The sequence below is a fragment of the Protopterus annectens genome, chromosome 7.part0 (assembly GCF_019279795.1).
Source record: "Protopterus annectens isolate FY-2018-M chromosome 7.part0, PAN1.0, whole genome shotgun sequence".
Classification (NCBI taxonomy): domain Eukaryota; kingdom Metazoa; phylum Chordata; order Ceratodontiformes; family Protopteridae; genus Protopterus; species Protopterus annectens.
The window spans coordinates 1,502,866,438-1,502,889,623 of record NC_056739.1 but is presented as its reverse complement, the minus strand read 5'-3'; the positions used below and the strand labels follow the sequence as shown (position 1 = coordinate 1,502,889,623).

The window sequence follows — 23,186 nt, the reverse complement described above, 5'->3', positions numbered from 1 at the left end:
AACCCCCCCCCCCCCCCCTTTATTAAAAAAGTTTTTAAAAAACTTGGGGAAAGTTTTTTTCTTTTCTCCTGATATACTTGTAGGGTGCTGACATCATCAGTGTTTAGAAAGGGAATGAGCATCCTGTGGTGTGTTTTCCCAGTTCTAAGAGGAACATTACCCTCACACAGACTTGCACACAGACCAACCACAATCACCCACACACACACACACACACACACACTCTGGATAAGCTGTCATTCCCTAGGGCAAACAGCCTAGTGTTGACCTCTACACCCATATGTTTAACTGTCAGATGCACATTATTTGGTGCTGATAGCAGTGTTTGCAGGTCTTTATTGCCATAACATTACCTGTTTGTATGAACAACTTGTGTATCTGTGGACGATGTTTGCATATGGGGGACATCCACTATATCATGTATGTCTCTGTAGTCATTTAAGTGTGAGCACTGGTCAGATTGCTATAATGTTGTTGGTTACTGGAATAACACGTACATATACCAGATATATGTGGCAAAATGCTAAACTGATATGTGGACTAAGTGTGTGAGCATGCCCAGTTCAGCCTTCCCATGGCATGTTGTGTGAAAGATGTCTCATTTATCAAAGTGTGTGAGCATGCCCAGTGTTGAACTCTGCAGCCCATCACATTTGTGGATGAGTGTGAACTTCAACAAATATCTCCTGTTTTATGGTTGTGTGTTCTGTGTCATGTTGTGTAGTTACTGTCCAAATGCTTTTTGTGTGAACACAACAGGGATTATACTGTGCCTGCAGGTTTTGCATGGGATACTTTGCATACAATTGTCAACATCTATTCATACTGACCTAACACTGTAGTACTGTATAGTGTAGTGGTTCAGTACTTTCACTGTGGTGGACAGTATCCTGGGCTTTAGTCCTATCTCTGCTTTACATTTCCATAGTGAGCACAACAGCCTGGTTAGGGTCCAGTTGTGCACATCTGCACAAAGGCAGTGCCTCTATGGACCCTGGTAATTACCGCCCCATAAGCTTAACAAGTCTAGTCTGCAAAGCTATGCAGAGGATCATAATGGAGCTCCTAAACAAAGATATAGGGGACATGCAGACATTGGACCCATCCCAGTTTGGCTTTGTCAAGGGCAGATCATGCCTTTTGAACTTGGTCGACTTCTTCAAAACAGTCACTAAGGCCATTGATGAGGGAAAGGCAGTCCATACAGCCTACCTTGACCTTGCAAAGGCTTTCGACACAATATCCCACTCGGGTATTGTAGAAAAACCTACCAACTTAAATGTAAACCCATATGTCACAAGATGGGTTGCAAACTGGCTTAAGGACAGGACCCACAGGGTTAGAGTTGCTGGCGCTATGTCAGACTCCAAGCCGGTCACAAGTGGTGTCCCACAGGGCTCGGTCCTTGGCCCCCTATTGTTCGGCATCTACTTCTCAGAAGTACAGGCCAACATGGGAGGACTTTGGCTGACAAAGTTTGCAGATGACTGCAAACTGGGCGACATAGTGGAAAGTGCATCAGACACGGATATCCTTCAGAAGGGACTCGCAGAAACTGATAGCTGGTGCCAGAGCCATGGCCTGAAGTTAAATGCCAAAACATGTATAGTCATATCCTTCGGGAAAAGTAAGGTAACCCCAAGCTACCATATAGGTGGCAATCCTCTAAGCACAGAAGAGGTTATCAGGGACCTGGGGACCCAGGTTGACAGTGGCCTTTCTTTTGACACTCACGTTGCTAAAGTGGTTAGAAAGACCTTCTACATTGCCCACCTGATCATGAAGGGATTCACATCCAGATCTAGTGAGGTCATTGTTCCCCTGTACTCTTCACTTATCAGACCAATGATCGAGTACAATGCCCCATTCGGGATGTATCTCACCCGACATCTGCAGCAATTGGAGAGACCCCAAAAGTCCCTCACCAAAAGGATAAAGGGACTCCAACATCTGTCATATGTTGCCAGATTGAAGAAACTCCAGCTCTATTCAGTCGCATACCGTCTGCTCAGAGGTGACATGTGCCTGACATACAAGGCCATGTCCAACTACGAATTAATGGACATGCTCCACCTCAAAAACTCCAAATCCACCAGAACCACTAGGGCAAGTGACTTAAATCTTAGCAGGGATATAAGTAGGACATGCTGGAGGGATAGATTTATCACTCGGAGACTCCCTATGCTGTGGAATAGAATCCCGGTCCATGTGAGGCAGAGCACCTCGCTGGCTCTGTTCAAGAGGAATCTTGACCTGTGGATGGGAGATCGTAGGTTTACCCCTGGTATCGTCTCTGTGTCACTGCTGGACAGAGGCACAACAAACTAATGGGCACAGTATTGTTTCCATATAAGGGGTGGCGTAAGCCACAAAACTCTGGGCTAGGCTTATAAATGCCTTAGGGCAGATAGCCTAGTATAAACCTATGAACCTATCTGACCATGTTGCATTATGTTCAGATATTAACTACTTACAACAGCCTCGTCCAACATCAGTAGTGTATTCCACAACATAGGCGTACATTGGCAAACACTACCGATGTGCCCTAGGCCATTTCTAATGCTAGTCAGAGAGTGTGTTTGTCCTTCGACACATTGTAAGTGTAGTTTGCCATGACATATGTCATGTTTAGTATACTGTGCTTCTGTCTACCCATGACATAACAGTGATACCCAGGGTAAACCTACCATCTCCCATCCACTCATTAAGATTCCTGTTGAGGAGAATCAACGAGTGACTCTATGGATAACCTGTACTGGTAGTTTACTCATGCGTGGGGGTGGCTTCTGTGTTATGGATAATGCAGTACAGCTTGTCCTATGTATGTCAGTGCTGGGGTTCAGGTCCCTCATGTGCATAGCTCACTGCCATTCAGATTGTACAAGGTGCAACATGTTCATTGATTCCAGCTTGGACATGGCTTTCTACATCAGGCACAGCTTGCGTCTGGGTGGCCAGCATGGCAGTGTGTGGAGTTGCACTCTGTTTAATCAGGCAACACATTACATCTGTTCAAGCTCTTTGATACTCCTGGCGGAGTACTGTTGTGGACTTTACAGTTGATGGAGGTGTCTGCTGAGGTACACCACAGGGGCTGTTGTAGTCAATTGTAATGCTGATGAAGGATAACTGCAGAACCACAATGACCTCCCCTTATGTAGATGTCATAACCTTCATGATTAGGTTGGTATATGGATTGTTTCTGTTAACACTACAGCCACATGTTTGTCCAATGCAGGATATCTATCACCTTGTGTACCCAGGTCTGTCATTACATGTTAAGTATGTAATGGGTTAACACCTATGTGGTAATTGGTGGTCACTTACTGTATATCCACAGAGGTTGTCTGTACAGTTTTCTCCATTTAACATGCTGACATGGCTATGGCACCAGGTGTCTGTTTCTATGTGGCCCTTTTGTGGGATGCTTGTGTCAGCTGGAGTGTCAGATATGTTGGGCGGTTTGTAGTCCTCTGCAAACATGTTCAGGCACAGTCCTTACATGTTGGCCTGTACCTATGGGGCATATACACCAGACAGGGAAGGTCCCAGGACCAAGCTTTGTGGGATACCTGTTATATGTGGTTTGTAGTCTGACATGGCTGCAGCATGTCTGACCATGTCAGTTCTGTCGTTGGTCTGGTTTGCAACCCCTCTAGTGACATAGGGGTGTATATATAAGCTGGTGAGCATATCTATATTGAACACGTAGGGTATTGTATGGAAGGCTTTGCAAGGTCCAGCTACACTGTGTGGACCACATTGCCCTCATCAGTGACCTCAATTACTGTTTCAACTGAGTCGCACATGTTTAGGGGCAGGGTCTACACTTAATAAACCCACACTGGGTAGGGTCGGGTGTCAATAGATCCCCAATATCTGTATGTCTGCGGTACAGGTTGATCCTTTCCATAGCTGTGCAGACCAAGCTTCTCAGGATTCTGTGGTGGTTGATTTTAGTATCCATTCAGGCGACACCTTTCTTGAGAATGACCACTGTTGTTGTACACTCCTCTTTGGGCACATATCCTGTGGTAAGGCTGAAATAATGTCAGGGAGGCAGCAGTCTGCTGGGAAAGATATTTTGCATTATGGGGGGGGGGGTGCACTGCACCTGTCAGGATGTATGTTGGCAATACGTGTGTGTGTTTGGTATGTTGTTTGTAATATTTGTGTGATCCAGAGCATATCTGGGAATTCACAACACGCCTACCATCAGTTGCAGCAGCCTTGGGGTTATCCTTAGTGTCCTGTACAATTTGTATCATAATAGGTTCATAGGTTCATACTAGGCTATCCACCCTAGGGCATTTGTAAGCTTAGCCACAGTGTGTGTGGCTTTTGCCACCCCTTGCTATGTGAATATTACGGCCATTTATGATTTACTTAGCTGTGCCTCTGTCTGGACATGACACAGTAAAGACCCCTAGTGTACATCTACAATTATCCATCCATTTTGCAAACTTCCTGTTGAAGAGTGTCAGTGAGGGGCTCTGCCTAACATGTAGTGGTAGTCTGTTCCAGGGTGTGGAGAGACTCAGGGTTCGGTATCTGTCCCTCCAACACATCCTATTTGATTATGTGTTGAGGTTGACATCTCTGACTCACACAGCTCCGATGGCTTTGAGTTTTCTGGGGTTGAGCATGTCCATTACTTCTGTGTTGGACATGGACTTGTACAACAGACATACAATGCCTCTGTGTTCAGCTGTGGTGTCTACAGCCAGACCCTTTCTGACTCTTGGTGAGGTACCTTTGAGGTCTTTCTAACTGCTGCAGGTGCCAGGTAATGTACATCCCAAATGAGGCATTGTACTACAATATGGTCTGATAAGGGAACAGTATAGGGGCACAATGACCTTTGTTGACGTAGATGTGAATCCTTTCATGATACAGTGTCCAATATAGACAGTCTTCCTAGCCAAATTGGCGATGTGACTGTCACATAACAGGTTACTGTCCACTTGTGTCACTAGGTCCATGATTACTCCTTCCACACATAATGGTTTACCACCTATGTGGTAATTTGTGTGTACCTTGTTTTGTATTTGGTGGTACATTCATACTGTCCACTGTCTTCAGGACAGTGGGGTGGGGTTCCTGTGTGTGAGAGTGTGGTCTGTAGCATGCTACAGACTGTACAGCAGTCTTGCCTACGGTTAGTTCACATGGGTGGACTGCAATGACATAAGCATTGTCAGTTAACTGGACGTATAGGTGTCTGTACTGAATATGGATACTCACCCTCCTTTTATGTTTTGTTCCAGGTTTTGTGGCCATAACACATGATATGTGGTATTACCTGGTAGTGCTGGTGTGCTGTCACGAGGCTTGCAGCAGGTTTCTATCACTGGACAGACATCAGTGTTCTCCATACTGGGGAGGACCTCAGGAGCATGCATATTGAGGTTTACACATCTGGCATTGATCAGCATTACCCTTCTGTTTCTTTCCAGTTTTGTTTTCTATGGTGGTGGGTTAGTCTTTTCGGCCTTGCCTGTGAAAGGATCTCTGTAGGTTGCAAAAGCCTTAGGCAATATCCAGACACTCATGGGTAACAGGTGCAAGCCATCCCTGGAACAGCAGCATGTCTCACTATGGAGTCACCTATTACAACTGTATCAGGCATGTTGTTTCTCCTTCTGTCCTGTGACTGTTTGGCACACCAGCTTTGTGTACTATGTGTTACATGTGCTATGTCTGGAGGTTGTTTTATTGGGTGTCTGCTTTGGAGGCTTGTGTTGGTGTTGTGTGTTTGTAATTAGGGCCTCTGGGAATGTTTTTGTGTTTGGTTTACAGTCGTTGTAGGTCTATGTGTGACTGGGTTTGTGGTGTATGTGGTTACCTTGTCCTCCTGACTAGTTTTGACAGTACTGATTTGGGGGTGCTCAGGCTCCGGTTTGGCTACCTGGTTGCGTCTATCACATATATTTGTATTTATTGGGGTGAGTTGTTGTTGTGTGTGTACTTGGGACAGGTGTCACATTGCCACTGGATTCACAGATTCTACTTGTTTTGCCTGGCCTTAGTGGATTGTATGTGTGGACACATTTTATTGCCATACTAGTGATCACTGATTACTTCACTTTTTATGTTTGATCTATCATGTGGTAGCTTCCTCATTCTCTTCAATGGTTTAGTAATTGCTGGAGTCCAGCATGCCAGATGCCTGGGTGTATGGCATTGTATCTTGTTGTTATTTGTGATTGCAGACTCCAAGCACTCTTGGCTGTGTTCATGGTATGCCTGTATGACATGTTCTGCAGTGTGTCCCATATTGTGGACTTGCACAGGGCCTTTCATGGATTCCACATTGGTTTGTAGGGGTGCAAGCTATGCTTTATACATGTGTTTCACTGTGGTATTCTGGCCAGGGACTGGGGTCGGGATGTAACTACAGTGTGATTACTCTATGGTCTGGTCTTACCAGTGAGGGATACACTTCTCATCTTGACATCCAGTACACATATTTCTGATTATCACATCCAGTATGCTTACCCCTCTTGTGGAAGTGTTACATTTTGCATGTCCATTTTGTTTGATGGATTCTGGGAAATTGTCTACAAATGTGTCGGTGCTAGTATAATACAAAGAGTATAGTGACAAACGTCTCAAAAGCTGACTTCACACTTCTTCAGACTGAGATGGTATCCTTTAAGCCCACTGGGCCGGTGGAAACCACATCACACAATGGTGACTCCTTCACAGACGCTTTCTATGGACATCTCCAAGAAAGCATGGACCATGCAATCACAAATAAAACCAAGACCTTCTCCACCAAGGGAAAGTGGCCTGTCTGGTGGACCCCAGCCATAAACAAACTGTATAACAACTGAAGGATACTAATGCAAGACAGAGCTACATCTCCTAAAGGGAAGGCAGCTGTGATCAGCACTAGTAAAAAGCTACATTCTCTCATAAGGACATCCAAGGTCAACTTTGAGACAAAAATCACCAAAGACAATTAAGATAACCACAATACCTTCTTCAGTTATGTCAGAAACCAGGGTGGGAACCCTCAGATATGCTCAGAGTTGGTACACAACAACATATATTTCAGTGACCTGACCGATATTGGCAACATTCTGGCAGACAGGTTCAGTGCAATTTTCCCCCTCCCTCACCAACAAAAGAAGATAGTTATCACAGCTGAATGTAACCTCACTGTCATCTCAGATGTCCATGTGAGAGCCGCACTCAGCAAAGACAAGAACACAGCATCAATGGGACCTGATGGTATCCCCAGTTGCGTGCTATGTGAACTCCAGAAGGAGCTAAACCCATATATACAAATGCTATTTAACCTTAGCCTTGTTACAGGATATGTACCTGAACACTGGCGTACAGCAACAGTGGTCCCACTCCCCAGGGTCTGTGGAGGCATCTCCTTTGTGAACTACCACCACACAAGCTTAACCAGCCTTGTCTGCAAAGCTGTGGAAAGAGTCATTATGGAGCTCTTAAACAGAGACATTGGTGACCTACAGACCCTTGATCCCACCCAGTTCAGCTTTGTACAGGGCAGATCCTGCCTTTTGCACCTAGTTGACTATTTTGAAACTGTCTCATTGATGAGGGCTAAGCGGTCCACACAGCCTACCTGCACTTGGCTAAGGCCTTTGACACAATACCCCACTCAGGCATCATAGACGAGCTCAACAGCTGAAATATAAAACCATATGTCACAGGATAGGTTGCAAAATGGCTAAGAAACAGAACCCATAAAGTCGACATTGCAGGTGCCTTGTCAGATTCAAAGCCAGTCACAAGTGGTGTCCCACAAGGATCTGTCCTGGGACCCCTCTTATTTGGCATTTACTTTTCAGATGTGAAACAAACATAGGAGGGTTGTGGCTGACAAAGTTTGCAGATGACTGCAACCTAGGCATCATAGTGAATACATCAGCCGGCACACACATCCTACAGAATGCCCTCACAAAGACAGATAGCTGGTGCCGGAATCATGGCCTGAAACTGAATGCAACTGATGTGTAGTCATCCCTTTGGGAGGAACAAAGTACCCACAAATCAATACATAGACAGCAACCCACTGAGTACAGAAAACAAATCAGACACCTGGGGACCCATGTAGATACTGACCTCTCGCTTGACACCCATATTGCCAAAGTGGTTAGAAAGACTTTCTATCTTGCCCACCTTATCATGAAGGGTTTTCCATCCAGATCAAAGGAGGTCATTGTACCCCTATACTTCTCCCTTATCAGGCCCATGATTGAATACAAAGCCCCATTTGGTATGTACCTCACCCAGCACTTGCAACAGCTGGAGAGACCCCAAAAGTACCTTACCAAGAGGATCAAGGGTCTATAACACATGTCATATGCTTCCAGACTAAAGGAAATCCAGCTTTATTCAGTAGCATACCACCTACTTACAGGTGACCTATGCCTGACATACAAGACCATGTCCAATCAGGATTTGGTGGACATGCTCCACTGCAAGCAATCCAAATCCACCAGAACCATGAGAGCTAAAGATTTGAACCTCAGCACATACATGTATAGGACATGCTGGAGGGACAGAGTCATAACTCAGAGGCTTTTCACACTCTAGCAAAGAATCCAAATTCATGTTAGACAGAGTCCCTCACTGACTCTCTTCAAGAGAAATCTGGACAAGTGGATGTGAGATTGTAGGTTTACCCCAGGGGGTCCTCCCTGTGTCACTACTAGTCAGAGGCACAGTCAAGTTATTCGATTAAGTCAGGGGGTCATGATGTGTCACTACTAAGTCAGAGGCACAATATTCGGAATCTGTTCTGTACACTTATTACCACTATAAGGGGTGGCAATAGCCACATCACTATGGCTAGGCTTATAAATGCACTAGGGCAGATAGCCTAGTAGTAAACTATGAAACTATGGTGTATGTGTAGGTATTGTCAGTCATGCAATATAATGTGGTTTGGGGGGCTTGATATCTTCCTGTATTCCAACATAGGCCTGGTGCAGTTCCTGCTATTAGGACAGTGGTCTGCAGCAAGCTATATAGTAGTAGGCAGTTTTAGCCATTGGTATTTGACCATGGCTAATCCATGTTGCTTCTTGTTGTGGTACCAACATGGGGGTGTGGTTATCTATGACATTTATTGCTAGTCACCCTCGTTTTGTAGCTTGTTCCATGTTTTTGCAGCTGTACATCACTGTATGAGGTGTGACCTGGTAGTGTTAGGGTGCTGATGTGGGCTTTGACCCCGTTTTCTATTACAGCACTGATATCTACATTCTCTATACTGTGTGCGTTTACACTGCACGCATCTTGCTGTTTATACTTCTGGCATTGGGTAGCATTACATAAAGGTTCCTATCCCTTGTGGTACCTATGAAGGTGGGTTTGTGTTTTTGTGGTTTATGATTGGTGAGGGTGGATGTTAGTCAGGGTCCTCAGGTGTGCATATGGTACATGGTGTTACATTACTTAACACATGGCATTCATGCCTCAGGTGGTGCTGCAGGGCTGCCTCTGTCGGATGCACATACTACACTCCCTGTACATGTTTGGAAGCAGGTTGTGTCATGTTAGGCGTCCCTGTTACTATATGAGTGAGTCGGAGGGGGTATCAGTCCCAGTGTTCCTACTGAGCCAGTGTATGTGCTATGCGTTGCCTCTTTGCCAAGGCCAGGGCATACTGGGCACGCCTCCTTCTGCCTACTGGGGCAAGGTTAGGTTGCTCCTCCTCCGAGTCACCCTCTGCCTGTGGTGGCCTTGGCAATGGTGGGGGTATGTTTGGCCCAGCCCTATGCTGGTCCTGCTGCAGCTGTTTCCGCAGGATCATATTATGTAGCATAGCACATATCATGATCATTTGGGTACATGTAGTTGGTGTGTACTGCAAGGCTCCACCAGATGTGTCCAGACACAGGAACCGTGACTTGAGCAGCCCAAACACACGCTCTATGACATTACGTGTTTGTGCGTGTGCCTCATTATGGCGTTCCTGTTCGGGTGTGTGTGCATTTCTGATGGGTGTCATCAGCCACGGCTCAAGTGCATAACCTGCATCCCCCACTAGGTGTCCGTGTGGGAAGTCCCCACTGGCAAATGATTAGTACAGCTGCATCAGATGCCAGATGTGGGAATCGTGGTAGCTCCCAGGGCAGCCAGCACACACATTCATTATTATGCCCTGGGCATCACACATGACCTGGCAGTTGATGGAGGGGAATCCCTTGCGGTTAATATAGGCTCTACCCCGCTCACCGGCTGGTGCTTTGATGCGTATGTGCGTGCAGTCTATTGCACCCAGTACCTCATGGTATCCCGCTATTTGCTGGAAGAGACGCATATTGCTGGCCAATACCTCACGGGCATTGGGGAAATATACATGATCACAGACATGTGCTGACATGGCATCCAGGAACTGGTGCAGTACCCTGGAGGCTGATGCCTGTGATATCCCCATCATATCACCAGTTGGTCTCTGGAAGGTACCTGTTGCTAGTATTCTTAGGCCAACACATACCTTGGTTTCCACTGGGATGGGTTCCCCCTCTGTTGGTTCTGTGTGTGAGACGTGGCCTGCACAGCTCAACAATTTGCTGCAGAAGGTCTCTGTCCACTCTGTAGCACTCTACTATCTCCAGCTCCTGTAACCCATGGTAGGTGACCCTGGGCCTGTATACTCTCCTCCTTCTCCTCACTCTGGGTTGTCTGTCAGCATCTGCATTGTCACCACCCTCAGCAATTTGCCTATGCCTGATTATAACAGCTATGGCAGCCCCTAGCATTTCTGCTCTGAGTTCAGCTTTTTTCAGTTTTCAATTCTGATAGCTTACTCCTTTCTTGCAGTATCTCTTGAGAGAAACACCCTGCACTGCTGTTTGCAGTGTTTTAAGTTCTGGGTTGGGCTTCTAGTCTGCCTGTGTAATTGTCTGCTTCCAATTGTTTCCACCAATTAACTCCAGCAGTATCCTCTGGCAGCGTCCTTGTATTCTGGTTGTTTCCTGTTTCCTCTCTGTTTCCTCAGGGGGAGCAATGTGCACACCAGCTTAAGCACACTCACAGTTGCTTAAACACGCGCACACATCCTTACACGGTGTGGACTTGGCTGATTCATGGTAAAACGCGCGCACATTGCCTTACACACGTGCACGCCTGCGCAAACAGTTGTAAACGGTTTGCAACACGCTCCCACATGTTGAACCTGCCTTACACGTGCGCACACGTGAGCATGCACGTATATCAAGAAAGTTTGAGTGTAGGGATAGTGTGCACCATCTATTTCTTGACTTTCCTAGTGTTCTGTTGGGACACACCTCTCTCCCTGATGTCTGTCTGTCATCTGTCACGTTATACTGCCCTCCAATGTGATACATTTATTTCTATCATTTCCCCCCCGTGATGTCACCTACCTCTTACTCTATTCCTCCCCCTTCTGTAACTCTTACACTACTCAGAAAGTGCTCATTACCTATGTGGCAGTGTGATTCAGTATTGTAACCCTCATTTACATAGGATTGCCTAGTAATGCTTAGTTACATCTCTTACACTGAGCTTCCCCCCCTTGGCAACCACTACATGGTGGCCATATTGTTTTTGGTCTGCTAGTCCCTGCATTGTCATTCCATGTAATACATAAAACCCACAATTGTGGGCTTATAAGCTTCGGTTTTCATTTTTAGGCAGCACCCGCTTATGCTGGTGTGCGCTGCAGTTAAACATCAAAATCCCGAAAAAAAGTTATTTTAAATAATTTTGCAACACTTTTTAATGCCAATGGCCACATATTTGGCCATTGGCATGCTAGATAACACATATGCACCCTTTATTTGGAGCTGACATAGCTCCGTTTTTGCAGAAATGTACTCAGTTGTCAGCTGAGTACATTTCTGCAGCTAAAATGTCCGTTACACGGACTGCTTTGGGCTTCCTGGATCGCTCAAATACCTGATTTGCATATCTTTCAGCTGCAGTTGAGGTATTGAGCATTTCCACTCCCAGTCCGTGTAACAGACGTTTTAGCTGTCTCTTACACGGAGGTTTGGGCTGTTCCTGGATCGGGAGGCTTACACGGAGGCTTACACTACTCTTAAACTCCGTGTAAGCCTTCGTGAATCCTGCCCAGTGTAAACTCAGAACTGAAACATAAGCAGTTCACGGACTCCATTGGCAGCAAACTAGGTTAGGGAACAAACTCAGAAGGTTGAATTGTCACATAAAATCCTTTATTTACTGAAAATAAAAAATCAGGTTAGCGCTTTCGTTTAGAGGGTAAAACAAAGAGACTGAATGGCCATTTCAAACCAATATTGGACAAGTAGCATACAACTTTAGAACTAACTGATTCCCACAGAGAAGTAGGTGTTGATGAGTCTAACCCCCAGAATATTTGTCCGAGTGGAACAAAAGAGGTTCCATCGGATTTCTGTAAGGCAACTGTTATTACCTATAGCAAGCTTAAAGATCCATCTTTGAGAAAAATTGGCCTGTATTGCTAGAAGATTCTTGCATGAGACAATACATGGGAGATAAACCCACGATTATATATAGGAAAGGGCTTAACCTTAAAGATTTACTTAAAACAAAACAAGTAACCGAAATACAAAATAGACTGGGAATGACTAAGTGTGGGTCATGTTCATGGTGTCATAAGGTCCAAGTAGCCAACACCTTTACAGTGAGAATATTATGTGAACAGTAAATATTCTTGTTCTTCTAAAGCAGTGGTCTATATGGCATTTTGCACTTCCTGCCCGTGCTTATACGTTGGCAAAACGGAGAGAAAATTCTGGCAGAGGATTTATGAGCATGATTATGCTGTAAAGATACAAAACTTAAATAATACTTTGGCTAGGCACATTGATTGCAATTCTGATCACAAATTCAGTTTTATGGCCATAGATTGTGTGTGTGTACAAGACAACAAGCCATAGGGGCTCCTTTTGGAAATAAAAGAACTAGAGGCAAATCCATTGCCCCAGTGTTGAAGTTGAAAGCTGTTGAAAGGGATTAGTTAAGATGGCAACATCTAAATAAATAAAATGTATTGCCTTTTATTCACATTTTGACATATTTATTTATATATGTGTGTGTATGTATGTATGTGTATTTATGTATATATATATATATATATATATATATATATATATATATATATATATTATATAGTTTTCAACAAACGCATTTTAACCTACATATATGGTCTGTTTTATACATATATATTTTACATATTTATTCAATATTTAACCTACTTAATAAATATATATATATATATATATATATATATATATATATATATATATATATATATATATATATATATATGTATATGTGCATTTTTTTTTACATATATAAAAAAGAGTGCACATTTGATATTGGTGTAGTTCATAGGTAGGTACTAGGCTATCGGCCCTGGGGCCTATACAAGCCCAGCCAAAAAGGTACTCTGGCTTTTGCCACCCAAGAAAATTATTTTCCTTTGCCACTGTCGAGCAGAGCCACAGAGGTGATCCCCGGGGTGAGTTTCCTATTTCCCATCCAGTCATCAAGATTTTTCTTGAAGAGTGCTAATGAGGAGCTTTGTTTGACCTAATTAATGTGTTTTTAATCAGATATGAAGTCATTCAGAACTATGTATAGTTTGTTTTTATTGAGCATAGAACATACACTTTTTAGAATTATGTTATTACATAAAAATGTTCTAGTAGTCTTTTACTATGTGTGTGTGTGTGTGTGTGTGTGTGTGTGTATGTATGTGTGTGTGTGTATGTATGTGTGTGTGTGTGTGTGTGTGTGTGTGTGTATATATATATATATATATATATATATATATATATATGTGTGTATCTATACATATATATGAAGTTAATATGAATTCTATTTACAGTTTACTATTAGCTTGATAGCAATAGAGTGGCAGGCAAATGCTTTCTAAAATGTGTTTTATATCATGAGAGGAAGTGTTTAAATTTTATTAATATTCATGAGTTGATTCACCAGTCAATGTTACAGGAAGCTTATATAGGAAGTGATTTCAAAATTACTAACTGTCTGATGAAGTTTAACATGGTTTAAACAAAAGCGCTATCCTGATTTTTTATTTTCAGCAATTCAACCTTCTGGGTTTGTTCCTTAACCTAGTTTGCTGCCAGTAGAGTCCGTGAACTGCTTTTATTTCAGTTCTGAATTAATATGCCACTTTGCTTGTGGTGGCAGCTTGAGGAAGGCTAACTCATTAGCAGACCGAATTGCAGTCTTCTAATGCCTAAAAAATGGTCGCCAAAAAGCGCTTACCATTGAGCGACTCCAGTGTGTGACCTGTTTGTCTCTCCAACTAACTACAATTGTCCTAGCTATTTTTGTCCTTATCTCACCGTACTGAGGACATGCCAGATATATTCTAGTTCATCACTGGCTAAGTGTTTTTTTTTTTTTTTTTTTTTTTATTATGCTTTTACTTATTTAGGTTTCATCTGGAAAAGTATAATTCTCAAAGGAAGATATTTCTCTCATAACATTCTTATGTTTTGGACAGAATTGGTTTTCTCTTCTTCACCCTTTCTTGATTTAAAAAACTCTTAAGACTTTGACCTTTAAGGATGTTGCTGTCTTACTTATAGCAACAAGTGACACTGAAACCTTTATTGTCTGAAGCTTATCACTTGGCTGCTTTGGTTCCAATGACTGCCAGAGGACCAGGCTTTTTGGAGACTACATTTTCTGTTATCCCTTCGGCTCAAGGGCCAACTGTCCAAAAGATACACCATTACAGATTAATATACTTTCCTCCATGGGCAACTAACAAGGGTATGGATCCCTTTTCTGCCCATTTTCTGTTTCTTGTTTTTGTCTGAAATCCTTGATTCTGGTCTTGTCATTTCCCCATCATGCTTTATTTGGCAGTCATCTCTAACTTTTCAGGTCTAGATTTCACTTTAGTTTCCTCGGAGACCTTTGAAGCTTTGTGATCTGAGACTTTGCAGATCAGGCGTCTTATCTGGGACCATGATCCCTCCTGGGATATTTATTTTGTGCTTGTGAATATTAGTTGCCTGCCTATTGAACTCGGTTGAATTGAAGTTCTTGTAATGGAAGACCGTCTTTCACGTGACCATCATTTCATCTAGAAGATTTTCTGAGCTACAAGCACTTGCTGTCAAATCTTCTTGTTTGTTTCCCAATAAGAAAAGTTGGAAACTTAGAACTAATCTCTCCTTTTATGACTAAAGTTGCCACAGGATTGAAATTGAGTCAATCTTTGAATCTACCTGTTTTTCCCCCGAGTATTCTAAGCATAGTAAGTATATTCTGCACAGTATGGATATCTGCAGATAACTTGGGGAATAAGTTTACATAGGGAGGACAAAAGAATGGTCAACTGTTGTCTCCTTTGCTAAATTAAACTTGAGCAAAAATGTTTACAAGCATACCTTTTTTTCTCTCTCTCTTTCTCTCTCGTATATAATTTTTGTAACCTTTTCCGTATTGTTAGCCATTTACCTTTTGTCATGAAAAATGGCAGGTCTACTGGCATTCGCCCACCCTACAGTCACTGTCCATGTATTGAGCTACCTACACAGCTTTATACCGTAATGCCACCTAATATTTGTGCAGTGGCAACTTGGTCTTCTCTGAATACATTCCTATGGTACTACAAGACTAACTTTGTTTCCAAGTCCATGTCTTCTAGCCAGCTCTCCATTGTAAAGTGCATTCTCCAATAGAAATCTTCACACACGAGGATTAGCTATAAACTTTGTTTTAGAGGTTACCAAAAATGGACCTTTTTCTTATTAGATACAGAAGTTGTGTACTTATTGATAGCTCTGTAAGAAGAACGTCCATATTTGGTCACACCTTCCTTCCAACCTCCATCTTCTAACCTTATCTCCTTTGCCTTTTATTGTCTTCTACCTTTTCTCCTGTGCTTTCCTACTGAATCTAGAGGCCTTCATGGTGTGTGATGAAGTGGTTGGATCTCTTGCAGCCTTGGAAAGTTTTGTTTGAAAAACAGCCCTAACATCTGAGGCATAACTCCCAGAAGTTACTAAAAAGTGGACCTTATTCTTGCAAAGCTAATGTTATTGTAAGTACATACCTTTTGTTTATGAAAATGTTAAAAGATGTAACAGTAATGTGCTTACATGCCTGTGAAGTGAATCTTCAGTGACTTTCATTCACAATTGGCAGTCTTGTTTTAATCTGGAACTCCTTTACCATGTGCTGCATTGTAGTATTTTGAAAAAGTGAAAACTACAAACCTAATATGATGCAAAACAAATTAATTCCTTGCAGATGAAGTCATAACAACCATCAGCACTGCTTTCACATTATATGGCACTGGCTCTGCTTTGTAATCTGTGTTATTGTCTTTTGTAGGTTTTATCCAGGAAGCGGGTACTTTAGAACATGCAGCACCATGCTGTCCTTTCTGCACTCACTACAGTCTGGCGTTCCATACCATGCTCACGGTCAGAGCTAAACCTGGATGTTGTGCTTTCCTGTGGTCAGTCTTTTCGGTCTGTGTTCTACTGGTATATGTATTTATGTAATTTATTTATTTAGTATTTAATATTTTACTCATATTGCTGTCTAGATAGTTTTGCTTATCACACATGAATATGTCATAATATTTTGTCATCCTGTTTTTAATTTCTATATAAGTGTTTACTGTCTGATATATATATTTCTCAGATGAGTTGCAAAATCAGTCCTGGCAATGGGAGTCTGCTTCATTTCTTCTACAAAGTGAAATACATTGTAACTGTGTCAGTTGGAGATGCTCCTTGTTAAGGCAAGAATGTGTCCCACACCTTAGCTAAAAGGCATGCATAATACAATAATCTATGATTCTTTCCTCTTGCTTTCCCTGTCTCTTATTGGCTGCCTAGCTATCATCTCATGAAAGTGGTCATTTTCAGAAGACCAACAATAGCATTGAATTAACTACATTATGTAGTTATTTGATCTAGATGTAAGAACATTGTCCTATTTGCATTTTCTGCTTTGGGCACTTACCCAGTTGTAATAGATATCAGTATTTCAGTAGCATTAGTCAGACACATATCAAAGTTTAAGGCTTTCCTTACTAACACCAGTTACTTTACTTGCTCTTTTGTCATTGACTTGTTTCCTCCAGTGAAAAATCATTTGTAGGATTCCTGTCCATTAGACTGCCAAACATATGGATTACATATTGAGGAAACTCCTCTTTAGGACTTAGTTTTAGGACTAAATCTCAGGATTTAACTGTCACTGACAAAATCTGATGTACTTTAGTTGTGCAAGTGCTGTGTGTTTATAGTTTAGAAAGATCAGTACCTGGTTTTCCCATGGGTGGAATGGGTTTTAATTCTAGTTCCCAGGCGTTCTTCCATGAGACTTCTGCTTGAGAGATTGTTATGCTTCCTGGACATAGGTAAGGGTCCTTGGAAGCTGGTGCTTTACCTATCCCAGACTCTGTCTTTGCATGCACTTTACCACTACTGACAGAGTTCAAGAACTTGCTGTCTGTATGGTGCATGTTTGAAGTGTGTGTGTGTGTGTGTGTGTGTGTGTGTGTGTGTGTGTGTGTGTGTGTGTGTGTGTGTGTGTGCATGTGGTGAATGGTGCACAAGGTAGCAGTATGATTAGATAGGCAGGAATACCATGGGATGAGTCCATTACCCCCACAGGTGCCTGCTCAGCTACCCAGGCATCCTGTTTGTCAGTCACACTGGTGCAAAACCCATTTAAAATGCTCTGCAACTCGCACCTCTATGCCTGACATTTCTGTCTCCTGTTTTTCTAAAATTCTGCCTCCAGCTAATTGGGCTTGTAGCAAACACTTCAAACTTTTGCTGTCACTTCTCAAGTCCTGCTCAGCTACCCAGGCATCCTGTTTGTCAGTCACACTGGTGCAAAACCCATTTAAAATGCTCTGCAACTCACACCTCTATGCCTGACATTTTTGTCTCCTGTTTTTCTAAAATTCTGCCTCCAGCTAATTGGGCTTGTAGCAAACACTTCAAGCTTTTGCTGTCACTTCTCAAGTCTTTGCTTTACATGGATAAGAAGGAATTGGAAATCCTCCAATTCAACATGCATTTCAACGGCAAATCTGTTAACTCCACCAGATAGTGACATTCTCTGCTTTTGGGAGATCCCGAGAATGACGACGATGATGATGATAGAAGAATCATTTGAGTGGCTAGAACACCGTTGCTTATCCAAAACGAAATGTAGTAGTGCCTGTTTGGGTCAGTACAGTACTGAGTCGTGTTTTCCCCTCAGCTTCTGTGCCTAAGGATGTATTTCATATGGCTAGGAAACAACCATATACCAATCTGGCCACCTACAAGAAAGCGTACCATCTTTACAGGTAGATGTAAATAGTCTGGCTCTGCAGTGGGAACTGAACCATCAGTGGTTCATTTGTCATTTTCTGTCTAGAGGAAATCTAAATTATCTGACTTTGAAGACCCTCTACAATGGATAACATTTGGGACTTTTTCTTTTAGTATGCACAGATTGACACAGTTTTGACAGGCTACATTTTCTACTTTTTAATGCACAAGCACCTCCTGCTAATGCATTTCATGATGTCACATAGCAAGATAGGATAGTATTGCTGTTTGGTATCTTCTCTGCTCCAGTGGGGTTTACCAAGGTGCTTGTAGTAGAGCAGTAGTGAAGCGTAGGGCATAAAGGTGATGTCCGGATGTACCATCCTCTGAACTTCTTTGTCCCCAGTCTGAATGGCATCTTTTGATTATCAGTCTGAATGCTTGAGCTGTTGATTTCCCAGGCCATTTCAGGTAACTGTCTCGTTGGGGTTTTTGCTGTTATCTTTTTCTTTTTGTTTGTTTGCTTGTAGGTTCATAGGTTAGTACTAAGCTAACTGCCCTTGCGAGCCATTTTAAGCCTAGCCAATTATCCCTTGTGAGACTCAAACCCCGCACCTTGTGTTTGTAAGGCAAACACCTTAACCATTAGGCTACCCTCCCACCTTAACCATTAGGCTACCCTCCTTCATGTCATCCAGAAAGGGTAAATGCCAGTACATGAGATAGATTCCCCATAAAGACCACCATGAACAGTGCTTGTTTTGTCTTGGTGCTTCCCAGTTGGCTTTCTTATTTGACCCTGTATTTAGAGAACTAACATCTTAAATTTTTTAGCCAAAGACACTATGGAGGGAACTTCCCGCTCTGAGAGGCAGCCGTCTGTGAAGAAGACCAAGAAGTCTAGGTCCGATTCTTCTGCTGTACCACCTATTCCGGATGTCTCTAGTGGCTAGTGAAAGCCAGGGGGTTGCCCCTGCTCCTCTGTTGGATTCTTCTGCCATGGCCGCTTCAGAAGCCAGCGTGGATATGATCTCATGCATGTCCCTGGAGGCTTTGCAGGTGTCCATTATGGGTGCTCAGGGGGAACTGCGGCTAATTATTACTGAAGGGCCTAGGGGTGTTCCTCAAGTTTTGGTTGAGAGGAAGTTCTGACTACGATTGTGGAATGTCATCTGACTTCTGAACTTTCTAAGTTTTACAGGGCAGATGTCCCTTTGAAAAAGAAACCAAAAACAAAGCACATTTTTCCTGCTGCTAAGGACCCTCACAGTGAATGGCAGAATTTCACTGAGGGTTTGTTTAATGCCCCTGTGGCTTTTGAAGCCTCCTCTAGGAGTTTCTGTTCCAGCTCCTCCTTGGTCCTTTATTCCTCTAAAAAGGCCTAGGGAACAAGATTCCTCTGAGGAAGATGTGGATTCAGACGAGGAATCCCTTACTTTATTCATCCCTGATTCCTTCTCCTTTAGATTATGGTTCTGAGGAGGAGTCGTCCACTAGTCCTGACATTCCATTTGAGGAGATTTCCTTCGGTGACATGATTTCCAGGGTGATGGAGTTTTTTTAAATGTGATTGTGCTCGGGTTTCTCAGGTGCAGAAGAGGTGCTACGAACTTCTGCAAATGGACTCTCCAGACCTACTAGTGCCCCTCTTGTTTTGGCTCCTTTTACTGGATGCCTTTTCTACTGCATCTCAGGCTGTGGATTCTCAGCCCCCCTGCTCCCAAAAAAACCTAATGGGCTTTATAGGATGCCTGAGGATTGCAAATTCATATATATATATATATATATATATATATATATATATATATATATATATATATATGTCCTTCAGCTGACCCCTCTGTGGTGTCTGTGGCGTCCAACAAGCCTACCTTGCCCTTTAGAGCTGTCAGTTATCAGACCCCTATGTCCAAATACATTTTGGCCCTTCTTTCTTAGGCCTGTCAGGTAATTTCTGACCTTCTCAACTTCTACTCTCTCCCTGTTGGACGACTGCTTAGGTGGCTCGCCATTTTATGAAGTGCAGTTATGATGCAGCAGATGCTTCTTCCAGAGCTGCTACTTTTGGTTCTGTGATTAGAAGGTATTCTTGGCTTCACTTTCAACCTTTGCCTGATGATATTAAGGCTAAGTTGATGATGCTGCTCTGGATAACCAACGCTTATTTGGTGCAGCTGTGGCGGATTTGTTTAAATCTCTTCAAGATAAGGGCAAGACTTTGCAGGAACTAAAACTTGTTTCTTCTGTGCCTAAGTTTCAAAGAAATTATAAATGAGAAGCTGGCCTTTGTACGTAGGCAGTTGCACCCTCTTCCCAAGGGTAAGAAGGGAGGTAAAAGAGCTCCTCCTGTTAAAGCTAACCAGACTCCTGTGGTTTAGAATTTTCCTTTTCCTGACAAACCAGGTGCTATCTGACTCTCCTGTTCTCAGACACATTCCTTTTTCTCTTTCAGTTTGGGTAAAGATTACTTAGGATTCCTGGATCCTTTCCATTATCCGCGTAGGTTATTATATGATCTGGAAATCTCTTCCTGAGGGGGCTGAGGAATGCCCCTGACATGGGGAGCAGTTGGCTTTCTTTCCAGGGGTGTTTCAGTATCTTCTGACTCTGGGAGCAATTCGAGCAGTTCTAGTTTCCCAAAGGGGTTTTCTCCAGAATGTTTTGGTTCCATGGAAAAAGGACACTTGGAGACCCATTCTAGACCTCTCTCATTTAAACACCTGTCTGAAGAGCCCTTCCTTTTGGATGTTGTCCCTCTGCTGCTTGGCTCTGGACCTCAAGGATGCTTATCTTTACATCCCTATTCATCCCCTTTCAGGAAGTTTTTACTTTTCTCTCCTTCTTGGCATTTTCAGTTCTCTGCTTTGGCCTTTGACCTCTCTAGTGCCCCAAGGGTATTCACCAAATGCCTTGCTCCTGTGATTGCTTTTTTGCAGGCTAAGGGGGATGCAAGTATTTCCCTACTTTAATGATCTCCTGCTTTTAGTATCCTCTCCAGAGATTCTACTACAGGATCTTCAATTTGCCATTTCCCTTTTGCAAAGCCTGGGGTTCACTATAAATTTCCAAAAGTCTTTTCTGACTCTTCACAGAATTGTATATTTCTCAGGAGCAGGATCCAGGCTATTCCAATATTTGGCATCCCTGCCTCCTCCCAAGGCCATGACTCCTCATTGCTTTCTTTCAGTCCCTTCTTCCTCTGGTGTTAATCATGGCAATGGTGTTTCTGAGAGCTCTAAGTTTTATGGCCTCCACCATTCCTATGCTCCCTTTTGTCAAACTCCACATGAGAAAACTTCAGTGTTTTCTAAAGTCAGTTTGGTTCAGTATTCTCATCCCCTGGACTTTAGTTTCTCTTCTATGCCTCAAGCTAGAATTTCAGTGGTGGATTCAGCAGATGACTCTCTCTCAGTCCAGGGCTTCCCTTTCAACCTCCTCTTCGCTCTCGGGAACTGTTCACAGATGTGGGATGGGGAGCATCCTTCATCTTTCTGTAAAGGTGCAGGGTCCTTGGTTACTTCAAAGGAAAGACCACTTCACTGTAAAGGAGATTGAGAGCTCTTCTGCTGGCTCTTTAAGCTTTTCACACTGTATTCTCCCCAGGGCCTCTCCAAGGTGTTTACAGACAATACCATAGTGATGTTGTATGTCAACAAGCAAGGGGGATGAGATCTTACCTCTTTTGCTGGTTGTATCTACTAGGGTGGGAACTAGCTATTCAGTACTGTGCAACTCTTCAGCTGGTTTATATTCCCTTAGGTCCAAACTTTGTGGTAGACTCTCTGAGTAGACCGTAACACAATCCCATGAGTGAATACTTCACAGGGATGTGTTTCTGGACATTGTCCACCAGTGGGGTACTCCTCCAAATAGATGAATTTGCATCCCCTCTGAATAGATAAACATCCTCTGTTTTGTGCTAGGGTCCCAGGTCGTCTGGTCTGGAAGGTGGATGATCTCTCTTTTTCTTGGAAGGGGATGTTTCTTTATGCCTTTCCTCCCCTTCCGCTCATTCCAAATGTCCTGTTCAAAATACAACAGGATGCTCCCAAAGTCTTGCAGGTGACACTCTCTTGGCTAAGACAGCATTGGTTCCTTTTTTTTTTTTCTACATTTAGCCAAGAGCAGTCATCATAAGTTACCTCACAGGGTGGAGCTCCTGACATGGGGCAAGGCGTCTGTCCTCCATCCTTACGTGTCCACTCTTCAGCTGACACTGTGGGTGATAGGATTTTGATTCTGTACCGACACCTTTTTTTCCTGGATATACTTAGGGTCTTGTAGAAGGCCATGAAGCCCACAACTAGGAAATCCTACTGGAAGAGATTTTCTATTTGGTGTCTTCTGTTTGGTGTTTCTCATAACCTGGATCTACTTTCTGTGAATGTTCTTTTGGTCCTGTCTTATCTAAGTGTATTGCTCAATGCTGGGTTGAATTGTTCTTCTGATAAGGCCCACTTATCAGCGATCTCTGCTTGTCTGCTGTTATCTCCCCTTTAGCTTCTAGATTTGAAGCTAAACAATTTCTTAAAGCTGTCCGTCATAGTAGACTGTGAAGATAGGAGGTACTAAAAAGCAATACGCACTCTGCGAACACTGTAAAACTTAAAGTTTTACGATCAAATAATCCTTCCTCTGTGTTAAAACCGCAGAGGAAGGATTATTTGATTTGAAAGCTTTGCGATTAAAGTTTGTAGAGTCCGTATTGCTTTTTTGTTCATATATCTTTTTACGAGAACTCTGCTTTACCATAGTCTAGTTCGTATTTTGTTTTAATGATCAGAGTTACTGCCAGCCATCAGTCAAAAAACTAAACGCCTCGCAAGATGGGTATGCTCGGCCAAACCATTAACTGAAAAAACATCAGAGGCCAGCATATGCAGCTTATAATTCCTTTATTCA

At 43.0% G+C, this 23,186-nt stretch overlaps 1 protein-coding gene across 2 annotated transcripts in view; it reads left to right on the top strand.

The window, feature by feature from the left end:
* OGG1 (8-oxoguanine DNA glycosylase) overlaps nt 1-23,186 on the top strand; it is a 568,013-nt gene that overhangs the window by 18,736 nt on the left and 526,091 nt on the right. For both annotated transcript variants that reach the window (XM_044078043.1, XM_044078042.1), the window contains exon 2: nt 16,339-16,478. In XM_044078043.1, the coding sequence (XP_043933978.1) occupies nt 16,369-16,478 (110 nt within the window). In that variant the 5' untranslated portion in view covers nt 16,339-16,368. The remainder of the gene's footprint in view (nt 1-16,338; nt 16,479-23,186) is intronic.